Consider the following 25,553-nt stretch of genomic DNA (forward strand, 5'->3'; position numbering starts at 1 on the left):
CTCCCCAGGCAGCTTTTGCAACCTCACCCCCAATTCATGACATGGTAGTAATTTCCCCCTTCTCCACCCACCCTTTTTTAAAAGGATGGTAGTGCTAACAGACCATCCAAATTATTACAAGCCAATGGGATGACATAACGTTTATATATCAATCTGATGAAGGCACATCGAGATGACTGTAGATGAGATTAGTACCTATATACTTGGCTTTTTACAATCAAACAGATACCAATTTCTATAGGCTATTTCCACGCAGTGCCTGGAATACTTACCTATGTAGAGTGGTATCCCCTGCCCTTGCTATTCTGATTTACCACATCTAGTGTGAATTATCCTCTAGCTGCTACCTACAGGAGCACACTTCCCTTCCCTTCCTCCCCTCCCACCTCTAGTCCAGCATCCTCAGTAGTAAATAGGAAATGAACCCACATACAGGAAGTTTAATATGTAAGTAATGTTTGTAAAGCACTTTGAAAGTGTAAACTGGAGTATATAAGCGTTAAGCACTATTTCAGAAACTAATCACCCCCTAGTAGAACACTAAAAAAAAAAAAAAAAAAAGGCTACTTCACTTCCCCACACAAGACTGACTGATCTACAATAAACAGGAGAGTGATCCTTGGCGAACTGAAACCTACTGAATAGCAGTAAGTAGATTTTAGGTGTGCTGGGACTTTTATGCCATGAAATATAAACAGATACTAAAATACACTCTGCCTACGGACATTATTTCGAAGCAACATGCACCTACCTTGTAACAGCATAAACTACATTTTTAACCAAGGAAAGAACAGTTATGAGCATTTCTTTTGCTTACCATGAAGGCAGGTCTCTCATGCAGGGGTAAAAAGCACAGGGCAGATAAAGAAATTTCATCTTAAAACCTAAAATCAAAGTCACCTACAATACTGTCATGTGGCCTTATATTTCTGAGTCAGAAATAAGACTGCAAAAGTACCTTCAACACAGTGACTCACAAAATAAAAATCTTTCAATGTCTATCATGCAGCAAAAGCCTACAGAGAAGAGGTGGAAACTTCAGAAAGGTATACTGCAAAGCCAGGTATCTTGCTGAACAAAGGGAAAGAGTAATGTACAAAAAGGGACTGGCCTTTGTTTTTGCTGCTGGGTGCTCCCTTGCGTGCCCCCCTCCCCCCATGCAAGCGGTGGGAGGGGTCTCAGGGGAAGAGGCTGGACAGGGGTGGAGCCCACAGAAGATTCATCTGGCCCTGTGGGTGCTGAGCACTGGCTACTTTTTTCGGTGGGTGCTTGAACCCCAGAGCACCCATGGAGTTGGCGCCTATGCATGTACACAGTGTACATACTGTACCAACATGGCTGCTTCCGATTATCCTCCTGCAATTATTGTGTTTTGGTATAGGAGAGGCTAGCAAATGTTTTTAAAGGAAAGAACACACACAATTAAGATCCTTACAGTATTTACACTAACTAAGGTAACCCAGTGCCTTAAACTACAATGGTACATATTGTAGTTTCGCTCACTCTCCTCTCCGCCTGTTACAGATTCCTCAGTTAGACCTTGGACCTTATAAATAAGATGCACTCTCAGCTTTAACAGTGCTCTTACGAGGTTTCACACTGGGTCCTTACTCAGACAACTCCAGATGACTTCAGTGGCCGCTTTACCTGAATAAGGACCACAGGACTGCACTCAATTATTCGTTGACAATAAATTCACATTCCCTTTTTATCACGTATTTTGCCATCTGATAATGTCAATAGAATTTATTTATGATGCCTCTCTGCATAAGAAGAGTTGTGGAAAGTTACAGGGTGATGCTGTAGTGGTGAACAGCACTCACCTCCTGAAAAAGTGTAGACATTTCACAGACCAGACATGAGCTGGGACTTTGCATTTCACATTTGTGCCTGTCGGAGAGGAAGAAATCTCGCAGTAGTGGAGTGTGGGTAAGTGCTTGGACAATACAGTTCATAAAACATGTGTTCCCAAGATTGATTAGCCCTCGTAGACCTATAAAGACAGAAAGGGAAGGGTAAATATAAGTACTGCTGAGTTAAAAACAAAACAAAACTGAGCATTTCAGTCATTTGCATCTTTTAACATATTCAAAACGCTGCCCCCCCAACATCTTAGAAGATTTTATATCCTGTAAGAATTTATGACTAATTCAGCCAGCAGTAAACCAGAAAGTGCTACAAGTTTACAACATTTTTTTGCAATGTGGGTTTTGTGGGGCTAGGGACAAAACAAAACCCCACAAACAGAAAACTGAATTGTCGCTTGTGTTACTGATCAAAGAAGCTAATGGTTAAAGAGTATGGTAACAGGCATGCTCCGGACACCTAGAAAGACACATTTTGTCAAGATGCCATAATGTTGATCGACCGAATCAAATACAAATATTCACAGCTTAACACAAAAGGTTTTCTTCATGTAGGGCACTAGGCCAAAAGATGCTTTTGTAATTTTATTATGCACCATTTTATCTTGCAATAACAATTTTCTTGTCCGAAACACATCGTAGATCACCAGAAGGTGGTTGTTTTTCCTACCCTACTGTGCAGATGAGGAGATGGTGCTGATGGTGGCAGACTGTACCCAAGCCATTAGGCCTAGTTTATAACCGTGCTGATTTTACAGAGTTTGGGTGTCTGAACACAGCACCTTTAAATTCAGTAAAAGATTCTAAGGATGTTGCTACATAACTCAGCTCAAATAAAACACAGGTGAACATTAATTAACAGCACAGAGGTCTGGGTTCAACCCCACAGAAGCCAAATGTGGTTAAGCCCTATAATGCCCAGAGATAGTATCTTGTGCATGAAAGCCGACATGCTTAAAGAAAACACCCTTTGTTGCACACCATGAAGAGGCCACAAATGGGGAACACTTTTCAGTTGTTTGCAAAGCTCACTTGAGAAGAAAATCAAGCTCAGCTCCTTGTGTTTGTCCCCAGGATTCTGACACAACCACCTCTATGAAGTAGTTGTGAGCCAGAAAGAAAAGCATCACGAGGATGAACATGATTATTTTAAATATACAATGATCCTCAAAGACACTACCACAAAACAAGAGAAAATGCACTGGTAGATCCCTCCACACTACTGATATTAGTGACAGGTAAAATGAATGCAGTTCCTCTTGTGCAATATAAATGGAGCTGTTGGAGGCACTGCAAACCCGAGAAGAAATGATCTGCCAGAACTGGAGAATTTTCCTGCCATCCCATGAAAAGACACCAGATGGCAATGCGGAGGTGATGAAAAATGCTGCAGTTCTCTTGCAATACACCAGATAGTGCTCAAAAAGCTTTTTAGCTTCCTTCTCGAGGAGGGGCGTGTGGTCCCGTTGCTAGGTTACTGTAGACATTACTGTGTTGAACTGCATATTGAATTTAGGTGATGGATACACAGCTCTCCTAAATCATCCCTCCAGCAAGCAATATGACACTGCCCTGCCCCTCCAGCATCCTGTTGCTTCTGTTTATTCTGTAGTGCAGCGCATAAAGTTTTCCATTTACATTACAGTAATTTCTGTCAGGCAGGAAGAACACTGTAATCACTTGTTTTATCATCACGCTGGGAGGCAGAGCAGCTGAATGAGCCACATTAGCAATTTGTTAAATAGTTAATTTGTCGTAGCACACTGAAGTATAGTATGATACTGCAGACAGCACAACAATCCTCTGACTAGCTCACACGTCTCTGTGCATCATGTCGAGATACAGAGATATTCATGCTGGGGTAAAAGTAATTGTCTTTGATCAACAGTGCTTTCCTAGCCCCTCCTATTATCACTAGATTAGAACTAACTATTCGCTGTGCAATGACTGAGGCCTTGGGAAATCCCTGGTAGGGGATATTTAGCACTTGTCTGTCTGAGCAGCAGTGCTTGTCTAAGCATGAGAAAGTCTCTTTCCATTTTCCCTTTCAAACATTAGCCCCTATAATTAGTGACAGAACTGAAACTAAGTCTGTGCTGTACAGAAGACTGTGACAGGATCCCCGGAGGCTCTATTTAGTAGAAAAAATGTATTGCACCTAGGTATTTATATCCTATTACTTTTGTTTCTGGTGTCTGATTTAGTGCTCCCAAATAAGGGTAAACAGTATAGACAACTTTTTTGAATTCATTTATTGAGCACTGTATGTTACATGCCTCTGGCTGAACCTTGCTTTGCTATATCACAGGCAGCACCTTCTTCAAGATGGTCACCAGACGACAAGCTGCAGATTTCCCTATTCAGAAGGCTGGCTTGGTTACTCTCTACATGGTTGCACAAATTCTTTTGATGTCAGTTTTGCATGCATCCGGACGTGGTGCTTCATATGGAGTCACAATAGCTTGACTGAGTTGAGATATGACGACCTGTAACACACACAGATAGTGCTGAAATTTAGATACCTCGACCCTAATGAACATTCTGCAAATGGAGATTTGTAGAAAAAGATGTGAACTTACTTGGCTGGGGTGCATACTCAGTGTAGCCCTCAGGCAGCAATGAATGTAGCAGCCACAGTATGATTTGAGTTGTTTTCTGAAAATAAATAGTACAGCGCATTGAATGAGAGGTAAGATACTGCACCACAGATCAATGTTCTCCTGTAATGATTACAGCATCCTTACCTTGGAAAAACACTATCAAATTTTATATACATAGGGTCAACTGTGGCTGGGACTTGGTTCAAAATACTCCTGTTTGTAATTCCTGAAAAAGAAAAAATGACTTGTTGAAGATGTAACAGGTAGTGTAAAACGAAAGACTGTCTTAGTACAGAGATGCCTTATGCTGTACCCGGGCCATTTAAAAAAAAAAAAAAAAAAAAAATCAAAGAAGGGCTTCTGCCTCTCCTTATAATCTGTCCCAAGAATTTTAGTGACTTGTTTTGTGATGTCTAAGCTGACTAAAATACATGGCAATATGTTTAGCATGCTTCATAGCGTTAGAAGAAGAATAAATCCAGAAACCTCTACTGCATCATCCCTTCTTGCTTGGGGCAACCATTCTTCATCATCAGTGTCTGACCATAGGACAGTGCCTATAGGAAGGAGTGGATACATTTGTTAAGACTGCCCATGGTATTCAACTTTGAGCTAATATAACTGGCTGCTGTGTTGTGCAGACTCTGATGTATTTTACAGTACCTTAGCTTTCTGTGTTTCCATTCATGCTTGTGGTGCACTGTCTCTGGAGTGGACTTGAGAAATGCAGACACTGAAGATGTACAATACATATTATAGGCACAGACCTGTGTGTTCTGGGTGGTGAGCTCATTCTGTATAATGGCATTGATTTCCTTTTTAATCTTACTGTTGGAGAAAGGAAGAATTGGAAATAAATGAATAATACCACTGTGAAACAAGCATACCGTAATGCACGGTACAAATGCAAACACAGGAAAAAAAAGGTGTGGCCACTCTTTGGCACGATACAGCATGTGTCACTTTTTAGTGGTCCGTTACATAATGGACAGACGGGGTATGAATGAAGCTGGAAGCAGGGAGGCTAGCTCTTCAACACCTTGAGCATGGATTGTGCATCTGAGAAATGTATATATCCCTTTTTCCTTTGTTCTCAAAATTGGGTGGCTAACCACTTGCTTTATCTGAGTAATCTGTAGTTCTTCACTCTTCTTCCATCAACATATTTTTAAAAAATTGCTTGTTGTTGAGAGACCTACAACATTGCGTTACTGTATACTTCACAAGAATGTGTGGAGAATCAGAACACTGGTTGTTCATGCCCACATATACAGGTAACATAAAACAGCAAGGGTTTCACTACTGAGAGATCAGCAACTGTGCAGACCAGCACTGGATTGATAGCATTTGAAACGAGGACCACAGCCGAAGCAATGCTATGAATCCACAAGCATTGCACATCCAATCAAGCCTTTAACATGCTTTCTGGTTAAGGTATAATTTGTGACCATCATTCTTGATACCAGTTTCTGGGCAGATATGTCAAGGCCAGAGGACAGGCCATCCTGATAAAGAGGTACCATGTTGAAACCTATAAGAAGCTCAAATTGGAGAGTCTGAAAGTGTGAAGTTTAAGTACAGGCCCCTGTGCAGTTACATTAGCATGAATAACTTAGTTCTGTGCCTGGTATCAGTGGCTTCTTGACGCTCTTTCAAATAACTCTGGAAGCCAATACAAGTAAAGAAAGTGCCTGCAGAAATGCTCAAGAAAGTGATCCAAAGGTCATCCCTGAAAATAAACAGGAGGACTTGGCAATGAAGGTTTCCAGAAAACACAATTGGCCACCCACGATGGGCCTTCCAGACTACATCCATGCAACGACAAGCACAATATCATTACTATACATCTTCCTGAAGCTCCATTTCAGGGACACTCTGCCCTACTACTTAGTAGCAAAGAACTCACAGGCTTTCCTCTGCCACTCCCACCTCTTCCCCACACTGTGTTTGCTTCAGGTGCAGACAATATATTACCAGACCAGATAAGCAATCATGTGGCTTGAACTGAAGTGGAGGCTGAGGCACCTGTTCCTATGTTATCTGTGCTAACGGTGGTTGATATGATTAATGGGATAAAATCATTTTCACAGAATCTGAAGAGGGAATCAGTAAACCAGTGTGTGGTGTTTAGATGCTGCTTGTAATTATTAGTATTGGGAGCACTGGCTGTTGGGAGTCTGAAAGGACAGGTTTCAGAGTAACAGCTGTGTTAGTCTGTACTCACAAAAAGAAAAGGAGTACTTGTGGCACCTTAGAGACTAACCAATTTATTTGAGCATAAGCTTTCGTGAGCTACAGCTCACTTCATCGGATGCATACTGTGGAAAATACAGAAGATGTTTGTTTTTGTACACACAAACCATGAACAAATGGGCGTTTATCACTACAAAAGGTTTTCTCTCCCCCCACCCACTCTCCTGCTGGTAATAGCTTATCTAAAGTGATCACTCTCCTTACAATGTGTATGATAATCAAGGTGGGCCATTTCCAGCAGGAGGGTGGGGGAGAAAACCTGGGTTTGTGCTGGAAATGGCCCACCTTGATTATCATACACATTGTAAGGAGAGCGATCACTTTAGATAAGCTATTACCAGCAGGAGAGTGGGGTGGGGGGAGAGAAAACCTTTTGTAGTGATAAACGCCCATTTGTTCATGGTTTGTGTGTACAAAAACAAACATCTTCTGTATTTTCCACAGTATGCATCCGATGAAGTGAGCTGTAGCTCACGAAAGCTTATGCTCAAATAAATTGGTTAGTCTCTAAGGTGCCACAAGTACTCCTTTTCTTTTTGAAAGGACAAGGAACAGGAAGTGGGGGGGGGGAGTTGAGGAGGTGGAGTGAGAGCTACCGAGGGTGCAGCAGCAGCTTGGTAAAGAGGTTTCCACTTTAAAAATAAAGTCCTGTTGAAGTTTGTTACTACCTTGCCTGGTTGCTACAACATTTTGGCGACGAGGATGGATCTTCTGCCTCAGAACCCACCTACACCCTTTCTGCAACGCCCAGGTGAGCCTCCAATTGCTTTTACTGCCTGGATCCATATGTTTGAGACTTATCTGTTTGCAATCCCTGCTACAGAGATTTCTGAAGTAGAAAGCATGCTCTGCTAATCCACTGCCTTGGAGCAGAAGGGCAGCGTATATTTTACACTTTTCCCCTTGCAGATGATAAATAGGAGACTGCACTCACTGCATTAAAAAACCTTTTTGTGCCAAAAGTGAATGTAGTAGCTAATCGCTACAGATTTCGCCAGCGTGAGCAGAAAACAGGGGAGACTATAATGCAGTATACTGCTTCCCTGAGGAGTCCGACTGTAACTTGTGACTTTGGGAATATGGCAGATGAGATGATTAGAGACCAGCTCATTGAGAAAACAACCATGCTTCATGTAAGAGAACGCTTACTTCTAGAACCAAAACTTACACTAGAAAAAGCAATAACCATTGCTACTCAGATTGAGTCAGCTACAGCTGAAGCCAAAATAATGAGCATGGATACAGGAGGCACAGTCCAGGCTGTGACTCCTTTGCAGAAAAGTTCACTATCGCTGCAGACAAACGATTACAAGAGGAAAACTAATGGAAAACCACCGAATCAGCAAATTCAAAATACAGTAAAAGCATGCTCTCGCTGTGGATCCCCACAACACCTTGCAAGCTATACAGGATGTCCGGCAAAAGTAGCTCAGTGCAATCATTGCAAAAATATTGGGCATTTTGCTAAAGTATGTCACAGCAGCCAGTTCAATCAACAGGTGCATGCAGTTACAATACCAGATGTTACTGTGCTGAGTGTGGACAAAAGCACTACTGCACGTATTCCAGAATAAATAAAGTGCACTGTAAATGTTTCCGCCATACCCTCAGGCAAACCACACTCTATTTAGCTAATGTTGGACACTGGCTCAGCAGTATCTATACTACCTGATTCCACCTATTTGCCTCTTACTGAATCCAAACTTCACTTGGTGTGCTATTTGAAAAACCATATTCCAGTACATGGCTGCCTGCCAGCAATAGTTACTTTTGGTGATTGCTCTGTAACTGCAGAGTTCTACATTGTCCACAAAGGCACTCCTATCCTTGGCAGAGATTTATTGGCTGCTTTAAATCTCAGGGTAGTTAATGGACGAATTGATCTTCCTCAGCAAAGCACTCTTGCGGTACACACACCAGTTTCAGATGGGACCCAACACCAGGTTGAGGAGAAACTCGGCTGTGCTTATGCATTTCTGCATAAAGTTAAAATTCAGAATAATGTGATGCCTGCAAGACAGAAGTTACGGCGCTTACCATTTTCAGTCCAGGGAGCTGTTTCAGAGGAACTTAGAAAACTTGTTCAAAAGGACAATATTGAAGAGATTGACTCCTCGGAATGGGTTTCACCTATAGTAGTGACACAGAAGAAGGGTGGAGGCATTCACCTTTGTGTGGACTTAAGGGAGCCAAATAAAGCTAATGTGATTGACAGCCATCCTCTTCCTCACATAGAAGTAGTATTTGCAGAACTCCGTAGAGCAAAGATGTTTTCTACTCTTGATTTGCAGACCGCATACTACCAGGTTATGTTGCATGAAGATAATAGAGACCTCACAGCATTTATTATACATGAGGGACTATTTCGTTTTAAACATGTTCCACACAGTCTCGCATCTGCCCCAAATGCCTTCCAAAAAATGATGTAATTGATTCTGAAGAATCAACATGGAGTTCAGTGCTATCTGGATGATATTATCGTGTTTGGAAATACTTCTGAGAAGCATGACAATAACCTACAGTCTGTACTAAACTGCATCAGCAAAGCAGGCCTCAAGCTCAATAGGTCCAAATGCAAATTTAGACAAACTGAACTCTCCTTTCTGGGGCATACAATTTCACAGGCCGGACTAAAACCTGATCCAGATCATATCCTGGCAATTTCAAATGCTGCTCCTCCAACAGATTTGCAACCTCATGTTTCTTCTTGGGTCTTACCTCCTGGTATGCAAAATTCATTCCCAATTATGCTTCTGTCATTGAACCGTTACGAGAATTACTACGGAGAAGTTCAACCTTAGTGTGGACAACAGACGCACAAGCTAGTTTCAAAACGGTGAAAGACTTGATCGAACATAGTCCAGTACTTGCACTATTCACTCCTGCATTGCCCACAATTGTAACTACTGATGCTTCTGATTACGGACTTGGGGCTGTCCTCACACAACTTCATGAGGACAACACAGAGAGGACTGTTGCATTTGCTTCAAGGACACTAAGTAATGCTGAGAGGAAATATTCTACAGTTGAAAAAGAAGCACTTGCTTGTGTCTGGGCTACTGAAAAATGGAGAAAACTTACCTGTGGGGCTGCACGTTCAAGTTGCGCACAGACCACAGCCCTTTGACGATGTTGCTCACCATGAAAGGACTTGGAAGAGCAGGATATTGTATTGCTAGATGGTCTGCAAGACTACTCTCTTTCAATTAGGAACTGGAATATAAGCCTGGAAACCAAAATGTGGTTGCTGATTGCCTTTCTCGCCTGCCTTTGCCTTCACCAGATGGTCCACCGGAGGATGAGGATGTAGTAGTTGTGCTTATTACAAGCATCTTACTGCAGTTACAAAAGAACAATTTCAAGCTGCTTGTTCAATGTGTGCAATTCAACAAAAACTACGGGAATTTCTGACAAAGAGATGGCCCAGTAACCCTAAAACCTTGACCCAATTTTGCTGCCTTATTTTAGAGTTTGGGATGAACTTTCTTTGCTTGATGGCTGTGTGCTACGAGGTACACACCAGCTACTTGTGCCAGAAGAATTACAGTCAAAACTCATAAACCTGGCACACGATACTCATAAAGGAATTGTCAAAACCAAACAATGACTACGGGATCTGTATTGGTGGCCAGGGATGGACTCTCAAACTGAAGCACTCATAAAATCCTGTGTCACTTGCCAAATGCATGATAAGACAGCAGTGACACGTACCCCTCCATTACAGCCTGTTCCTCTTCCTGAATCTGCATGGGAAAAAGTGGCGACTGACACTATAGGACCCTTTGATACTGCTCCAAGTGACTGCCATTATGCCATCACTTTAATAGACTATTTCAGTAAATGGCCTGAGATAGCGTTTACATCACAAATCTCTTCTGCTACAGTAATTAAGTTCCTCTCTTCAGTTTTTAGCAGGAAAGGTAACCCCAAAGAACTGGTTTCAGATAATGGTAGTCAATTTACTTCCCTGGAGTTTGAAACTTTTCTAGCACAGAGGAACATTTTACACAGAAGGTCATCCCTATATTACCTTCAAGAAAATGGGGAAATCGAACGGTTTAACAGAAGTTTGAAAGAGAGTTTGCAAACGGCTAAACTGGAAGGGCAGTTGTGGATAACCTTCACTACTGATTTCTCGTAAGCATACCGGGCTACACGACATGCCACAATGCAAAGATCACCAGCAGAGTTACTGCATGGGAAACAGATGAATACTAAACTGAACATTGCTGGATTGTTAAAAGGTGCAACCTGATGCCCCAACTGAAGATGATGTGAGAAAAACAGTTGAACAGAACCAAGCAAAGTCTAAGGCTTTCACAGACAAGCGGCGGGGTGCTAAGGAACTGAAGTTTGAGTGTGGTTCCTTTGTTAGAATACTAAAACCTGGAATTTTATGCAAAGGGAACCATAAATTCACAGCTCCTCTTAAAATCATAGAGAAGAAGGGACCTTACACCTATCGACTTTCTGATTTAACTGGGAATTGCTCCTGCTTCGAGCAGGGGGTTGGACTAGATGACCTTCTGGGGTCCCTTCCAACCCTGATATTCTATGATTCTATGATGGGCGGGTAAGGAATGCTTCTTATCTTGCACCTGCCTATGCACAAAGAGGAGATTATGCCAACACCCAGTCTGCATTGGATGACTTCACCGTAGTATCAACACAACAAGACATTGCACTGGAACCGGGGCTTGAGAGATGGCCTGTCAGACCCAGACGATCACCTGTCTGGACTAGAGATTATGTTATGTAGTATCTACAGTGTTTTCAGTGTAATATTTCTGCCAACAGTATAGTGTCTTGTTTCATATTTTTTCCTGTGGTTAGAACAACTATGTTTTTTTTAATTGGGAGAGTTTCTTAAGAGAGGAGGGAATGTGGTGTTTAGATGCTGCTTGTAATTATGAGAATTGGGAGCACTGGCTGTTGGGAGTCTGAAAGGACAGGAAACAGGAAAGGGGGGAGGGAGTTGAGGAGGTGGAGTGAGAGCTACCGAGGGTGCAACAGCAGCTTGGTAAAGAGGTTTCCACTTTAAAAATAAAGTCCTGTTGAAGTTTGTTAGTACCTTGCCTGGTTGCTACAACACAGTGCTCTCTGCTGGGGCATGCTATAGAAACTAGAAATTCATTGAATGACTGGCACGTAAGCCTACACTGGAAAGAGCATGACCTTTTGTGAAATTAGTGGTCATTTTGGCTGTCAAAACCTAACCAACATCATGCATTTTTGATTAATTCTGCCGCTTCTAAAACATTGTCTGGATGCTTCCACTTCTTCACTGTTTAGGCTGGTGTGTTCCTTTTGAGAGGGCCCGCTGTGGTTGTAAGTACTTACAATGTGCCAATCACAGTAGTAGTACCTGAGCACCTCCCAAGTATTTTTTTTTTTTTTTAAATTTACTGTACCCTCTCAAGACCCCTGTGAGGTAGGGAGGGTTATTATCCCCTTGTGCAAAATGGCACACAGGTCCAAATCACACAGGAAGTCTGTGGCAAAGCTGGAAATGGAACACTCTCTCCTGATCTCCAGTTCAGTGTCTTAACCATAAGAGAAGTCATCTCTCCCTCTTTGTGTTTAATGGTCACTTAACAAGGCCGCTGTGGGCAGAAGGAATTCTGCACACTGTGGCTAGGAGAAGAGATGCTTAGCAAAAGAAGTTGAGAATCAAGTTAGAGTAGATTTGTATCTAAGATTTCTTGTAGCATGGTTTGTGCGCAAACTAGAAGATGACTGCTGGGAATTAATTTAGTTTAACACAGAGCTATAGTAAAAATTTCACCACAGCCAAGTTTAAAAAAAAAATTCAACCACAAGCCTCTAGACTAAATCAGCAACTCACCTTCTTCTTCTAATTACTTCAAGAGAACAAACACCTTAACAGTCTGCTGTAAGGAAAAGGGGTTTCTGCAGATGCCTGGTGTCTGGGAAGGTGCACTAGTTACCTTCTTTAAATGCAAATACAAATCTCTCTTATGCAGGTACGGTTAGGATGCTGAATTTGTTTATCACCACTATTTATATTACTCAGTTTATACTTCTAACAGGAGGCTTCTGCAAACAGCAGCCCACATTTTGATGTGGAAATTCCCCGCAATTAATTCTGAGATTCTACTGAGTTCTGCCAACATCGTAAGTCACCTGCTTTTGGAGAGATGAGGGAGGAAGAGTAATTTATTATTTCAGGGAAACAATAACCAGCAGGAATTATTATTAGATTTCATGCCCTCTTTACATTTCAAAATGTATTATCACCATCAAGATGGATGCTGTATTTTTTTACATCACAAAAATCAGCAGTGCCAGTAAAACTGCAAATTGACATACAATATATATTTCCAATCTTAAAAACACTCTGACTGCTTTGAGAAACTAATTCTCTCCTTCCCCTGTGTATGAAGGTAGGTAGGTAGAGTGAAATATATTGGATCTGTGCTTGTTGTAAGTTAACAATAAGTTTAACTTCTTCATGCTTTCCCAGATGGTAGGACTAACTGTCATTGCTCCTGGTCAGGTCAGGAATTGCACAGTTAAATGGGGGCACTCTTCCAGAGGAGCCAGGTAAGAGCTGAGCTTCACTAACAACAAAAAATCCACAAAGCTTTGACGGGGGAGAGAGAAGATAGAAGACATTTGTGTGACCTGGTACGTAGCTGAACCAAAACACCAGCCAATGGACTGTACTGTGGTGCTTTACGAGGAGAAAGCCTGCATCAACCAGTAGGATACCAGAATGCTCACTGGAGGAACAGAGGTGAAATGGAAATCTGGGAGAATATTTTTCCTTTCACGTATGCTTAAAAAATTCAGAGACCCCCCCTCCCCCAAATATTGTGCTGTTCTGTAGCCTGCCAGAGCAGGGGAAAAAAACAACAACCCACACCACCTTGAACAAGTGCCACCTTAACAGGCAAAATTGAACTGTTGGACATGCAAGCTATGTAAATTATATTTAACAACATCTGGATAACTGAACTTTTGGATTTTGTAGTTGTAAGGAATAAAATACAAGACAAATGATGTCTGTAGAATACAGGGGTAGGTAATTTCCTCTTACTGGCAAATGTGCAAAAGAATTAAGTTTCAAATTGTGAGTCCACAAAGATCTACACACGAAACCTGCAACATCTGTAAATATCAGGCTGTTATTAACTGTAAGCCAATTTATCTGTACAGTGACCTGCAACCATGCAAAAATGCCCTGCAGACAGAAGGTAAGCCATAGCAGGAGGGCAGTTATTTCCTATTCAGAGTAAGGTTAAAGACATCTAAAAATAATCTCAACGTGAATTTGCTGTGGCCTAGACGCAGCTTAAAGCCAGTTCCATTCTTCTGCAGACCTGGGTCCCTGGGGGACACAAACCACATTTGTCAGTCGAAGGGGCGTACCCATTACCTAGTCCGCAGAACAGGCAGCCAGGAGCAGCATCATGGTTGTTGCCTAACCCCTGCTATCTTGCTGGGCCAGTCATCTACCAGCTGATCTCTCCTCCACCCACAGGTTGTGTGTTGAGCTAGCTGGTGGCGGTGGTGGTATCACAGAGAAGACAGAGAAAGGGCAGTAAACAATGCCCAAATGATCGCTCATAAAAGGCAAGTAAAGAAATTAATAAATTCTGTCAGATCAGAAACTGGTTACAATACAGAAAACTGAGTTCAGGTATAAATGGTGAATTTTCAACATGAAAGAAAGTTAACAGGGTTGCCCCAAACATTTACACTATGACTGGTGTTAGTTAGCATATTAGTGAACTCGAAGAAGAGTAGCAATGAACAATGAGATGTAAAAGTTTATAGATGTCCGAACTGTTTAGATTAGTAAGGCCTAAACGTGTCTCAAGGGAACTCCAAAAGGATCTAACAAAGATAGGTGATCTGAATGGCAGATGAAACTCAACATGGACAAGTTCAAGAAAGTTTATGCCAGAAGGAACAATATGAACTACGCAGAGATGCTTGTGAGTTATAAACCAACTGTGAAAGTTCAGGAAAAGATGACCGAAGCATCTTTGAGGACTGCTCTCTGAAGACATTAGATCAATGTGCAATGGCAGTCCCAAATACGAATAAGAAAAAAGGCCTAAGCAAGAAACTAAAACTAAAAATATTATACAAAACCTTGTACTCTGTTCAGTTTTGGTCATCGCATCTTTAAAAGGATACAGCACTAGATAGAAAAGGAACTAAAAAAGGGCAATGGATTTGAGTCTTGGAAATATTTCCATACAAGAGATTAAAAAGATTAAGATAATTTAGTTGGGAAGACAAGTAAGCGATGGCAAGATAGCGGTATATAAAAATAATGAACAGTCTAGAAAAAGTCAATCAGGAGCTCATATTATATCTTGTGCTATAATACAAAAACAAGGGAATATTCAACTACATTACATGGCAACTAATTTATAACATATTTACACAATGAGTCATTAAACTGTAAATAACTCACAGCCACAAGATTATGAAGGACAGACCTTACTAGGCTTCACATAAGAATTCTCTATAAAATGTCTAGACTATCTAGAATAAAAGTTTATATGGGTATCAATCTTCATACTTCAGGATATAAAATAAGTACTAACTGCTTGAAGTCAGGAATAATCTTTCCCACAAGCATACTATTGCCTAATCAGCTGGTATGGGGAATCTTATATTCTTCTCAGAAGTGCTTGTTATGGGCCACTGAGAGACTGCATACCAGTAACTGGACCTTTGGCCTGAAAGGATATGGCACTACCTGTGTTTCTAATTCCTAATGTGCTCCAGTTGCAACAAAACATCCATCTCTCATTATCACTACTTGATTAAACCTAATCTAAGTACACTCATCTCCCATTCTTCTTACAGTGCCATGGAAGAACAATGCACATATCCAGGATAGGAAGCCAAATTAAAATTTAACAGACTTCGACTCTTAGGATACCATGCTTTCTATTTTAGCAAGAGCAGCAGCTGTGTCCTTTGGATTGTGTGTGCTCCGATGAAGACAACTAAATGTCTCTTCATTCTTATTACGTGTCATCAAGTTAGAGGCAGCATCTACCAAGTTGTATGATTGTTAGTGTTTTGCATCACCCAAATCTATTATGATGCTGGGCTTGTGCAATGCAACTGATGAGTTTCAGTAACTTCCTTCGGCTGTTGCTACTTCCTTGGACATGCAAATTCATGAAGCGTTCCATATTTTTAGAAAAAAGAAAAAAACAGGGACTGAGTTTGATATATTGAGTTATCTGCTCAATATATCACAGTAAGGCATTCACAAGTAGTAGGCTGTTTGCAGACTGTTGCCGCTATATCTAATGGGAACAAGGTGATGAAATGTATAACAATCCTCATTGCTGGTTACGGGACACAGTTAGGCAGTTTAGGCCCAAAACTTAGTAACTCTTAACTTTTTTAAAGGGAGCAATGAAATAGTTTGGATTTAAATATCCCTCGGATGTATTTGCATTTCGCTGGAATGCCAAAAGGGTCAACTATGGTGAAGGTTTTCATCATTTTGACACTTGCCAGCTAGTAAATGAACCGAGACCACCAAATGCAGATTCGTTTTTATGAAGTCATCTCTAGTCAGTCAGAACACCTTTAACACATACATTTTTTCATAGCCAGAAGACACATTTCTTTCACTGCTCTTCGAGAAGAACTCCCTTAAAGTGTTATCTGAGTAAAACGTTCACATGTTGTACTCAAATATTTGATGAAGAGGCATTCAGAATGGATCTTACCTTGGCTGGCAGCTGAGCTCGGACAGCCTTATAATGAAGTTTTAGGGAAGAGATAATACAGATGAGATTTCTGTCTTCCCATATTCCTTCCTTGCCTGATTTTCAACCACTTTTCCTTCCCTTCTGGCTCCTTTTCCTCTACGGTCAATTGCGCTCTTTCCCCCATCCATAGGGAGCTTTCACTCAGTCACACTGCCCTTTCTAGCTATGGCCTGTTGCGCCCACGTCCCTTCCTTCCCCTTTGACTTTCATCCAACCTCCCCAATGGGGCTCCTGCCTTCTCCCCTCCACTGAAATTACATTCCCCAAAAAGTCACTAACAGCCTCTTGCTTGTCAAGTATAAGGCTTATACTATGCTTATTCTCCCCGTTCTGCTCCCTTGATTCACTCAACTGTGGATGTTGTCATCACTCCTTATCCCTGAAATCACCTCCCTGTCCTAGGCTCCAACCATCTCAAATCCCTCCTGTAACCCTCTTCTTCTGCACAGCATTTAAGTGCAAACCCACCCGAATATACTTCTATCACCACTTCCATTTTTTAACTCAACAAACAAAACTGTTAAACCAACAAGGTAGTTCTGAAGAGCTTCACTAATTTTTCTGCTCTGAGCTGACTTGTGACTTCCAGCTGACTTCTGAAGCTTAGCTCACAAAAGAGCTCTAGAGCACTGTGGGAACTGAACAGGTAGTGTCCCTGTATTTTAATTAGATGAGTTACAGAGTAGAAAAGAGCTGGTTGGCCACTAGCTGTAAAAAAAAACATTGACCTGTTCCTAAATTTGGAATGGGTCCATTTTCCCTCTTGAATATAAGTATAAGGGCTTTAGTGAGGAAGACAACTAATGTAAGAGCTAGAAGAATTTAAAGGAAGAACAAGTCAATAGGAAACACTATGAAGAACCAGAGCCAATAATAGATAAACTAAACTAGAGGACTATTTTAGAGCCATTACACTGCAAGCTGCATCATAAACATTACACACTTGCTCCACACTGAATATCTGCAAAGCAACTATATTAGAAAAGACACAGAGGAAAGAGTACAAATTTCAGTGTCCAAACTAAACATTTGGATTTTAAAATGAAATCCATCTATCTGAATTTTTAAACACCATGCAAAAATTTTTCTGTAACTTTTTTTTCCATTATTTGAGTTATGGTTGAAATAACTGATTGCATAATAGAAATCTTTTGCTAGTATGGGGGGAGGGAAGGATTCCGCAATGAATATATTAAGATGGTAGCTATGGAGGATCTTAAATCAAAATCCATCTAGAAAAAAAACCCCACAGATATTTATAAATATACACCATGAATTGATATGTACCACCTACACACACTCCTGGCAATCTACCGCATCTGGATAGTAATAAAACAAAGAACTCTCCCCTCCTGAAAAAATACGGGTGACTCCGGTATGCTGCTTAACCTGGAAAATACATATATCGTTAGATTCTAGAAGAAAGATTTTCCACATGGATGGACCAGTTAGCAGAATAGAAAGCTCTCAGTTGTTTTAAAAATGTCACAACCAACCAAAAACAATTGGGTTTCATTCTCATTACCAATTTGTTTACCTAATTAACATAATAAATTTTTCCTCCTGTGCCAGCTGCAGTTGACCTCAGTCAGTCCATTTAATTGAATTTACCAAATGCAACTTGTTCTGAAGCTGAGTAACTCATGGCACACACAAACCTGGATATGTATCTTACATGGCAACTGCAAAGCTGTGACCTTACTAAGCTGCAAGGAGGCAAGCTTTCAGATGCTTCACAACGTATTTATTTTTCTTAAAGAGTCATTCTTGCCCCCATGATTTTTTAAAGAAAGTAATTTCCCCACTTTTTAGATTATCAAAATACTACACAAAAATGTTAGATGTATGTCAGGTCACATTTCTCAGTGTTTAGTCTGAAAAAGCCCATGTTAAAACGACAGTTTAAATGCACAACATTCAGGTACCTCAGTTAAGGTTCCTTTAGCAACCATAGCTTAAGCCCCTTGTATACATATAGTACTTTGTGGCATATATATGTGCCTTATGGCCGTGTTGTAGAAAACATAACTGGTTATGTCTCAATGAAGCACCCACTCATTTAAAAAAAAAAAAAAAAAAAAAAAAAGTCAGTGGATGACCTGAAGAGATGCAGTAGGCATACATTTTAACTGGCTATTGCACTCCAATACAGTCGCCTTCTGACACCTACCTACTAGAACTTGGGGAAGAAACTTACTTCCACAGCCTTCGGCATTGTTGGAAATCAATGCTGCAGCAGCTCTGCAGTGACCTTGCATCAATCTGTATCTTCAATTAAAATCAATGCCAAGGTAGTTTCACAGCACTGAACTACAGACACAGCAGGGCAAACCTGCAATGGTAGCCTAGCTAGAGAACCACAGTTTCTACGGATTACAAATAAACCTTAAAAGCAGATCTGAGATTCAAAGATTACCCTTAATATAGCCAGTTAGATACAGAAACTGATTTATTCCCAGTCATAAGTTATGTCTACACTATGAGTTGGGGGGTATGATTCTCAGCTCCTGCAGACTTACTCATACTAGCTCTCATCTGAGCTAGCATGCTAAAAATAGTGGCACAGCTCACATAGCACGAACAACAGCAGCGGCACCGGCTAGCTACGCTGAGGACAAACTTTCCTGTACCCTGTATGTATATGTATTCAGGGCAGCGAGCCCATGCCATCGCTGCCCATGCTACCGCGCCTATACGACAATTTTTAGTTTGCTAGCTCAGATAAGAGATAGCACAAGTATGTCCATAGGAACTAGGAATCACACCCCTAGCTCACAGGGCAGATGTAACCAGAGCTATGCAGGAAAAATGCACGTCTCTAACTATTATTATCAAAGAAGGCCTTCCCACAGAATTAATGTGTCTCAGTCAGGAGCTGGGATTTCCACATTGGGTACTCTGTTGTATATTAATGACAGAACCCATAGGCTGGTAACAGAAATGTTTTAATTATTTTAATTTTTTAAAATTCATTGGAGAATTGTCAACCAAAAGAAAAGCGGTTAGAAATTTTTTTATCCAATAAAGAAATGGAAAGAAGTGTGCAGTGCTAAGCAATTAAGGAATTCATCATCTATTACCAGCGGGACAGTGGGGTGGGAGGAGGTATTGGTTCATATTCTCTGTGTATATATAAAGTCTGCTGCAGTTTCCACGATATGCATCTGATGAAGTGAGCTGTAGCTCACGAAAGCTTATGCTCTAATAAATTGGTTAGTCTCTAAGGTGCCACAAGTACTCCTTTTCTTTTTGCAAACATCCAGTGGTGGATTGGTGCAAGATGGATTTTGATAGGATAAGTGAATCTACTCCTTAATTTAAACAGCAGCTGATTTATTGTAGAGGTCGCTATGGAGTAAATCAAAGAAATGCTGAGCAATCCTTCCCATGAGCTAGGCTGTTTCAGGGGGCAACCATGGAATACAGTTGAATGGATGCTATATTATGAGGTTTTTTCTTCTTAGGGCTGGTGTGCCAGGGGAACAGCTCATCAGTGAGTGGTAAGCTTTGCTGAAAATACAACTTGAGCAATACCACAAAGATGGCCACAATGGACACCACACGTAATAACCAATCAGATCTAAGAAATTCAACAGTACAGAATACCTCAAAGATAACCCACAAGACTAAAAAAAAAATCCGAGCTTAAATTCTTAGTACTCATTATTTACTGGGGATGGGCTAAGATTTCTTCTCAGCACAGTGAACCACACTGTGTTTTTCTGAAAACGCCACAAGTGGCTGCTACAACATGGAACTCTGAACACAAGCACACATACTAGCCCTGATCACAAATTTATGTACCAAAAATACAAAGGAAGCAGATAATGCAAATATATCTAAACTATAACACACAAGAACAGATGCCAATGTTCCTTTGCAGTTATGCAGTGTAGCTGTAGCTGTGTCGGTCCCAGGATATTAGAGAGACAAGCTGGGTGGATTAAAAATAATCTCTTTTTATTGGTCCAACTTCTGTTTGTGAGAGACACAAACTTTAGATTTACACAGAGCTATTCTTCAGGACAGGATTCTTTTTAAACCTTGGTTATCCAGAGAATATTAATCGATAAAACTCCCTGGAGAATTTGAAGTGGGTAGCATATTGTTCAAGGCATTACTGTTTCCCCATATTAGAAGGTTTGCACACCTGTGACATTAATATATGATGACATTCTATTCTTTACTTCACAAGAGAGAAAAATACCAATTTGAATGCACGATTCAAGCCAGGATCTCACTGACATCCACAGCAAAAATGGAAACTGAGGTAAGTCCATATTTCAATGCTAACGTCCTCAAACAGTCCTGGGAGAATATTCTACACAGAACAAAAAAAATTTCTAAAATACTCTTGCTATTTATTGATTCACTAAGACAGGGGCCTTCAAACAGTTTAATAGAAAGATAGTCTAACAGAGCAACTTCTCTTCCATTCATGACTGACCAATCAACCTACTTTCTTATATGCAATTATGAAACATCCCTTTGGAAAATACAGCAATTGCTTACCTGTTCAAGTAGTAATAAGAAAGTACTGAGGTATTTTACTTTTTAAAATCTATCTTTAATGCCATATGCATTTTATCCCCGGGGGAGGGGGGGGGGAGATGGGAGGGAAGAAAAATCATTACACTGGTACTTTTGCAATTCATTTTGTCACTCATTCTGTTCTTCTCTCCTTCTTGCACACACTTCCATGCTACTTGGGCATCTTCTTCCCTGTAAATGTTGTCCAGATTGCAGCTTTCCTTGGACCATGGGCTGGTTCTTCTCCTCATGGCAGCTCCTGTTTGCTGGCAGCCCTATTCCCTGAGTCACCACTCTACTTCCTCTCCTCTTTCTGTAGCAGTGGCCCCTAGAGAAGGCATCTATGGTGGCTCTTCCTCAGTTTCAGGAAAGGCATCTAGACACTTTTTCACCAGGAAGAACCTGGACAACTGGAAGCAGAAGAGGGAGCCAAGACCGTGTTATCTGCTAGCTCTCCATATCAGCTTCACTTTTCCCTTCTCCAAAAGCTGTTTTTTTCTTTCCCATTAGAAATGGTGGGTCTTGGCTCTGGAGGACAAGCAAACTAGTAAAATAAGAAAATAACAATAAAAGGAAACAGAAGCGGCAGTCCTCTGAGTACTCAGTTAAAGCAGGGAGGTGATATTTATTTAGACGGCCTAAAACTCAGATTTTGTCAAAACCTGTTAGTACTGCAATACTTTTTTTTTTTAATGAAAACAAAATAATTCTGGGGAAAAAAAAACTTCAAAGGCATCTTTATATAGCATAAAGACACAGTTAAGACCACAAGTAAAAATAAAACCTTCCTCTGCAATGCACCTTTTGCAACCTAACCAGCTGCTAGTAGCACTGTGGTTTGGGAGTAACCACCACATTTCCAGGACAGAAGAAAAGGAACATTACAGGTCTAACAACTTCTGGGCTTCAAAGGATGAAAAATTCTCCATGAGCAACTTCTGCTGACAAGTTCTGATGCAGCATTCGTGTAGCTCTGATGATATCATGACTGCCTCATTTGTCTTCTGCCAATGAGGATTTCCCATAGTGTAAAGGGGGAAAATGGTGATTGTGTATAAACCAATGACATCAGGTATACTACCAGTCAAAGGTTTTCTCTTCCCCACCCCCCGCTCTCCTGCTGGTAATAGCTCATCTTAAGTGATCACTCTCCTTACAGTGTGTATGATAACATCCATTTTTTCAAGTTCTGTGTGTATATAAATCTCCTCACTGTATTTTCCACTGTATGCATCCGATGAAGTGAGCTGTAGCTCACGAAAGCTTATGCTCAAATAAATTGGTTAGTCTCTAAGGTGCCACAAGTACTCCTTTTCTTTTTGTGAATACAAACTAACACGGCTGCTACTCTGAAACTAGTCTATGTTGGTTTCAGTTAGGCCAGGCAAAGAGAGAACATCTGTGCCCAGTTGCAAGGGAAGGGGACTGGCACAACGAACACAGTTATTTCTAAAGCTCACAATGCTTATTACTAATTATATAAAACCCAAGCTAAGGTCATATATTCAGTTAATTCTGCAGCTGAAAAAAGCTGTTAAATATTTATGACTGTAATAAACCGATATTGATTTACTGTGCAGTCTCCCAAACTCTAGTCTAATCAATTAGAGTTAACAAAGAAGAGCTCAAGCTAAGGATTTACACTTCAGGCAAAATTTGTTTTGAACCTTTTAGCTGTGTATATCATCTGGCAGAAGAGTGGGAAAGAGAATGGTGAAGACCCTGGTAAATTTAAAGACCACATTTTATTTAATACAAATAAAAATTAAGTTTCCTACTGTCACTTGCTGTTTCGTGCATTCTGCCCGCCTATATTTCAGACATAAAATTATTTTCTTATTTACATATACCATAGGGAAAGCTAGTTACCTGGGACTCTACTCCTTTTAAGACATTATGGAAGATTTTCATAGTCAGATCTTGTGATTCAGCGAGTATCAAATTCACAGGAACTCACCTAGCTCGTATGTGTCTGATGTTTTGATGTACCTATAACTTTGGCTCATTCACTTTTTGCTGTCACTTGGGAATGAAATTCCAAGTAAGAAACCTGAGTTCAGATGGACAGAGTTGCTGAAAAGAAAACTCATCATTTTTGGCAGGCTTTTATTAATGTCCAATGATTAAGGGATTTTAAAAAATAAATGGAAGCAGGGAGGGAAATCAAATGTATTTATCAAGCATATATCCAGTGCTAATGGGTCTATGTTTAAACAAACCTGACTAATCAAAAGGGTTGAACAGTTTTTCTGGGGGACATTCAAAAGGGAACCAGAAGAGCAGGATTCAGAGTAGCAGCTGTGTCAGTCTGTATCCGCAAAAAGAACAGGAGTACTTGTGGCACCTTAGAGACTAACAAATTTATTAGAGCACAAGCTTTCGTCAGCTACAGCTCACTTCATCGGATGCATAGAACGGAACATATAGTAAGTGTGTGTATACACACACACACAGAGATAAGTTGGAAGTTACCATACAAACTGAGAGAGGCTAATTAGTTAAGATGAGCTGTTATCAACAGGAGAGAAAAAAACTTTTGTAGTGATAATCAAGATGGCCCATTTAGACAGTTGACAAGAAGGTGTGAGGATACTTAACATGGGGAAATAGATTCAATGTGTGTAATGACCCAGCCACTCCCAGTCTCTATTCAAACCCAAGTTAATGGTATCTAGTTTGCATATTAATTCAAGCTCAGCAGTTTCTCATTGGAGTCTGTTTTTGAAGCTTTTCTGTTGCAGAATTGCCACTCTTAAATCTTTTACTGAGTGGCCACAGAGACTGAAGTGTTCTCCTACCAGTTTTTGAATGTTATGATTCTTGATGTCAGATTTGTGTCCATTTAGTCTTTTGCGTAGAGACTGTCCGGTTTGGCCAATGTACATGGCAGAGGGGCATTGCTGGCACATATCACATTGGTAGATGTGCAGGTGAACGAGCCCCTGATGGCGTGGCTAATGTGATTAGGTCCTATGATGGTGTCACTTGAATAAATATGTGGACAGAGTTGGCATTGGGCTTTGTTGCAAGGATAGCTTCATGGGTTAGTGTTTTTGTTGTGTGGTGTGTGGTTGCTGGTGAGTATTTGCTTCAGGTTGGGGGACTGTCTGTAAGCGAGGACTGGTTTGTCTCCCAAGATCTGTGAGAGTGAGGGCAGGAGCATAAACTCTCACTTAAGTAATAAGCTCTTCTTGGAAAAGACAGACCTTCACAATATACCTACTCAAACATTATGCCTCTAGAGCACTGCCCTGAAAGGAACCAGGCTGCCAGGCAGACGCATTCTGGGTTGCAGGGGAGCAAGAGGTCTTTGTGCTAAGTGGTCTGTGGCCAGGCTTCCCACTCGATCAGGCCAGCCACTGCCATCTCCAGCTGGGTAAACCAGCATGTCAGGATCAGTAGAGAGCTGGTAAACTAATCAATCCTTGTCTTTCCTGAAAAGGGGCAATTTGGACACTTCTTCAGTTATTAAGCAAGTCAATTCACCTCTCTGCCTCAATTTCCCTATCTGTAAAATGGGGAATAACGATACTTACCTCTTTTGTAAAGTGTTCTGAGACTGATTGAGGAAAAGCGCTATAGAAGAACTAGGTACGATTATTATTATTTGTGTTCCAAATTATTGCTCCCTTAAGAGGCAAGAAAAAACACAGTGAGGACAAAGCTTCTTATGACAGGAGTCATGACTTTGCACCTCTTGCATTTCAATAAGAACAGAGATTTCACACTTAACAAAAAAGGATAGTGGAGTCAAACAACCAAACCTACAGAGACCCGATTGCATTGACAACCCCGGTAGAGAATCCTCTTGCTTCTGTTTAAATGGCCATGCTTTAGAACACTCCTGACTGAAAATACAGAGAAGGCTGATGTCTCAAAGAGTATCCCCCTCTCACTGCACCAGAGAGACGCTTGCATTAGTAAGAAAATATATACCCATATTCTGCCTGTCCAAATGTTTAGATATCCTGAGAATCTGTCAAAATCTCAGAGAGCTCCCAAGTTCTCAGAGGCTCCTGCCTGAGTCATCAATGCACATATCAAGGTGTTGGAAGATAAACACAGAGATTAAAGGGGAGGTACTGGTGTGCCAAGCTTTACTGAGTGTAACATTCCACGCTCTACACTAGAGGATGCACTAATGTGCCAACATGCAGAGAAGGAGCAGATGTGTCAAATCTCACAGCAGCAGCAGCAGCAGGAGGCCAGGTTCACAGGAGGCACCAATGCACTGGAGTCTCAAGAGAGAAAATTGATGCAGTGCCAAGCCCCACAGAAGGGATTCTGTCTGACTGAAAGGGCCAATTAGAGTAAAGCTGGGAGCTATAAGACACTAAGTTCCATAGTGGGAGTTCTAATGATCTCCTCTGGAAGCACTCGGCACCAAAGACATATCAATGCACAAAGATCTAAAAGAGAACCAGTCTTTTCCTATACGTTTCAGCTGGACACCAATCTATACCAACTTGATTCAGGGTCTCCCATTATTGAAAGTGGGTATGTACATCTCTGGAACTCTCAAAATCTTGTGG

At 40.9% G+C, this 25,553-nt stretch overlaps 1 protein-coding gene and 1 long non-coding RNA gene across 4 annotated transcripts in view; both read right to left on the reverse strand.

Annotated features, from left to right (window-relative positions):
- The window catches only part of USP22 (ubiquitin specific peptidase 22), a 196,300-nt gene that overhangs the window by 31,705 nt on the left and 139,042 nt on the right, over positions 1-25,553 (reverse strand). For all 3 annotated transcript variants that reach the window (XM_084641403.1, XM_084641402.1, XM_084641404.1), the window contains one exon: positions 1,824-1,993. In XM_084641403.1, coding sequence (XP_084497529.1) covers positions 1,824-1,993 — 170 coding nt within the window. The remainder of the gene's footprint in view (positions 1-1,823; positions 1,994-25,553) is intronic.
- LOC311527430 lies at positions 4,643-5,281 on the reverse strand. Its single transcript, XR_014713328.1, has 3 exons — positions 5,129-5,281; positions 4,952-5,022; positions 4,643-4,691 (listed from the first exon to the last, which is right to left on the reverse strand). It is a non-coding gene; the product is annotated as an uncharacterized lncRNA (long non-coding RNA).

The sequence above is a fragment of the Lepidochelys olivacea genome (assembly GCF_965140295.1).
Source record: "Lepidochelys olivacea isolate rLepOli2 genome assembly, chromosome: 10".
NCBI classification, from domain to species: domain Eukaryota; kingdom Metazoa; phylum Chordata; order Testudines; family Cheloniidae; genus Lepidochelys; species Lepidochelys olivacea.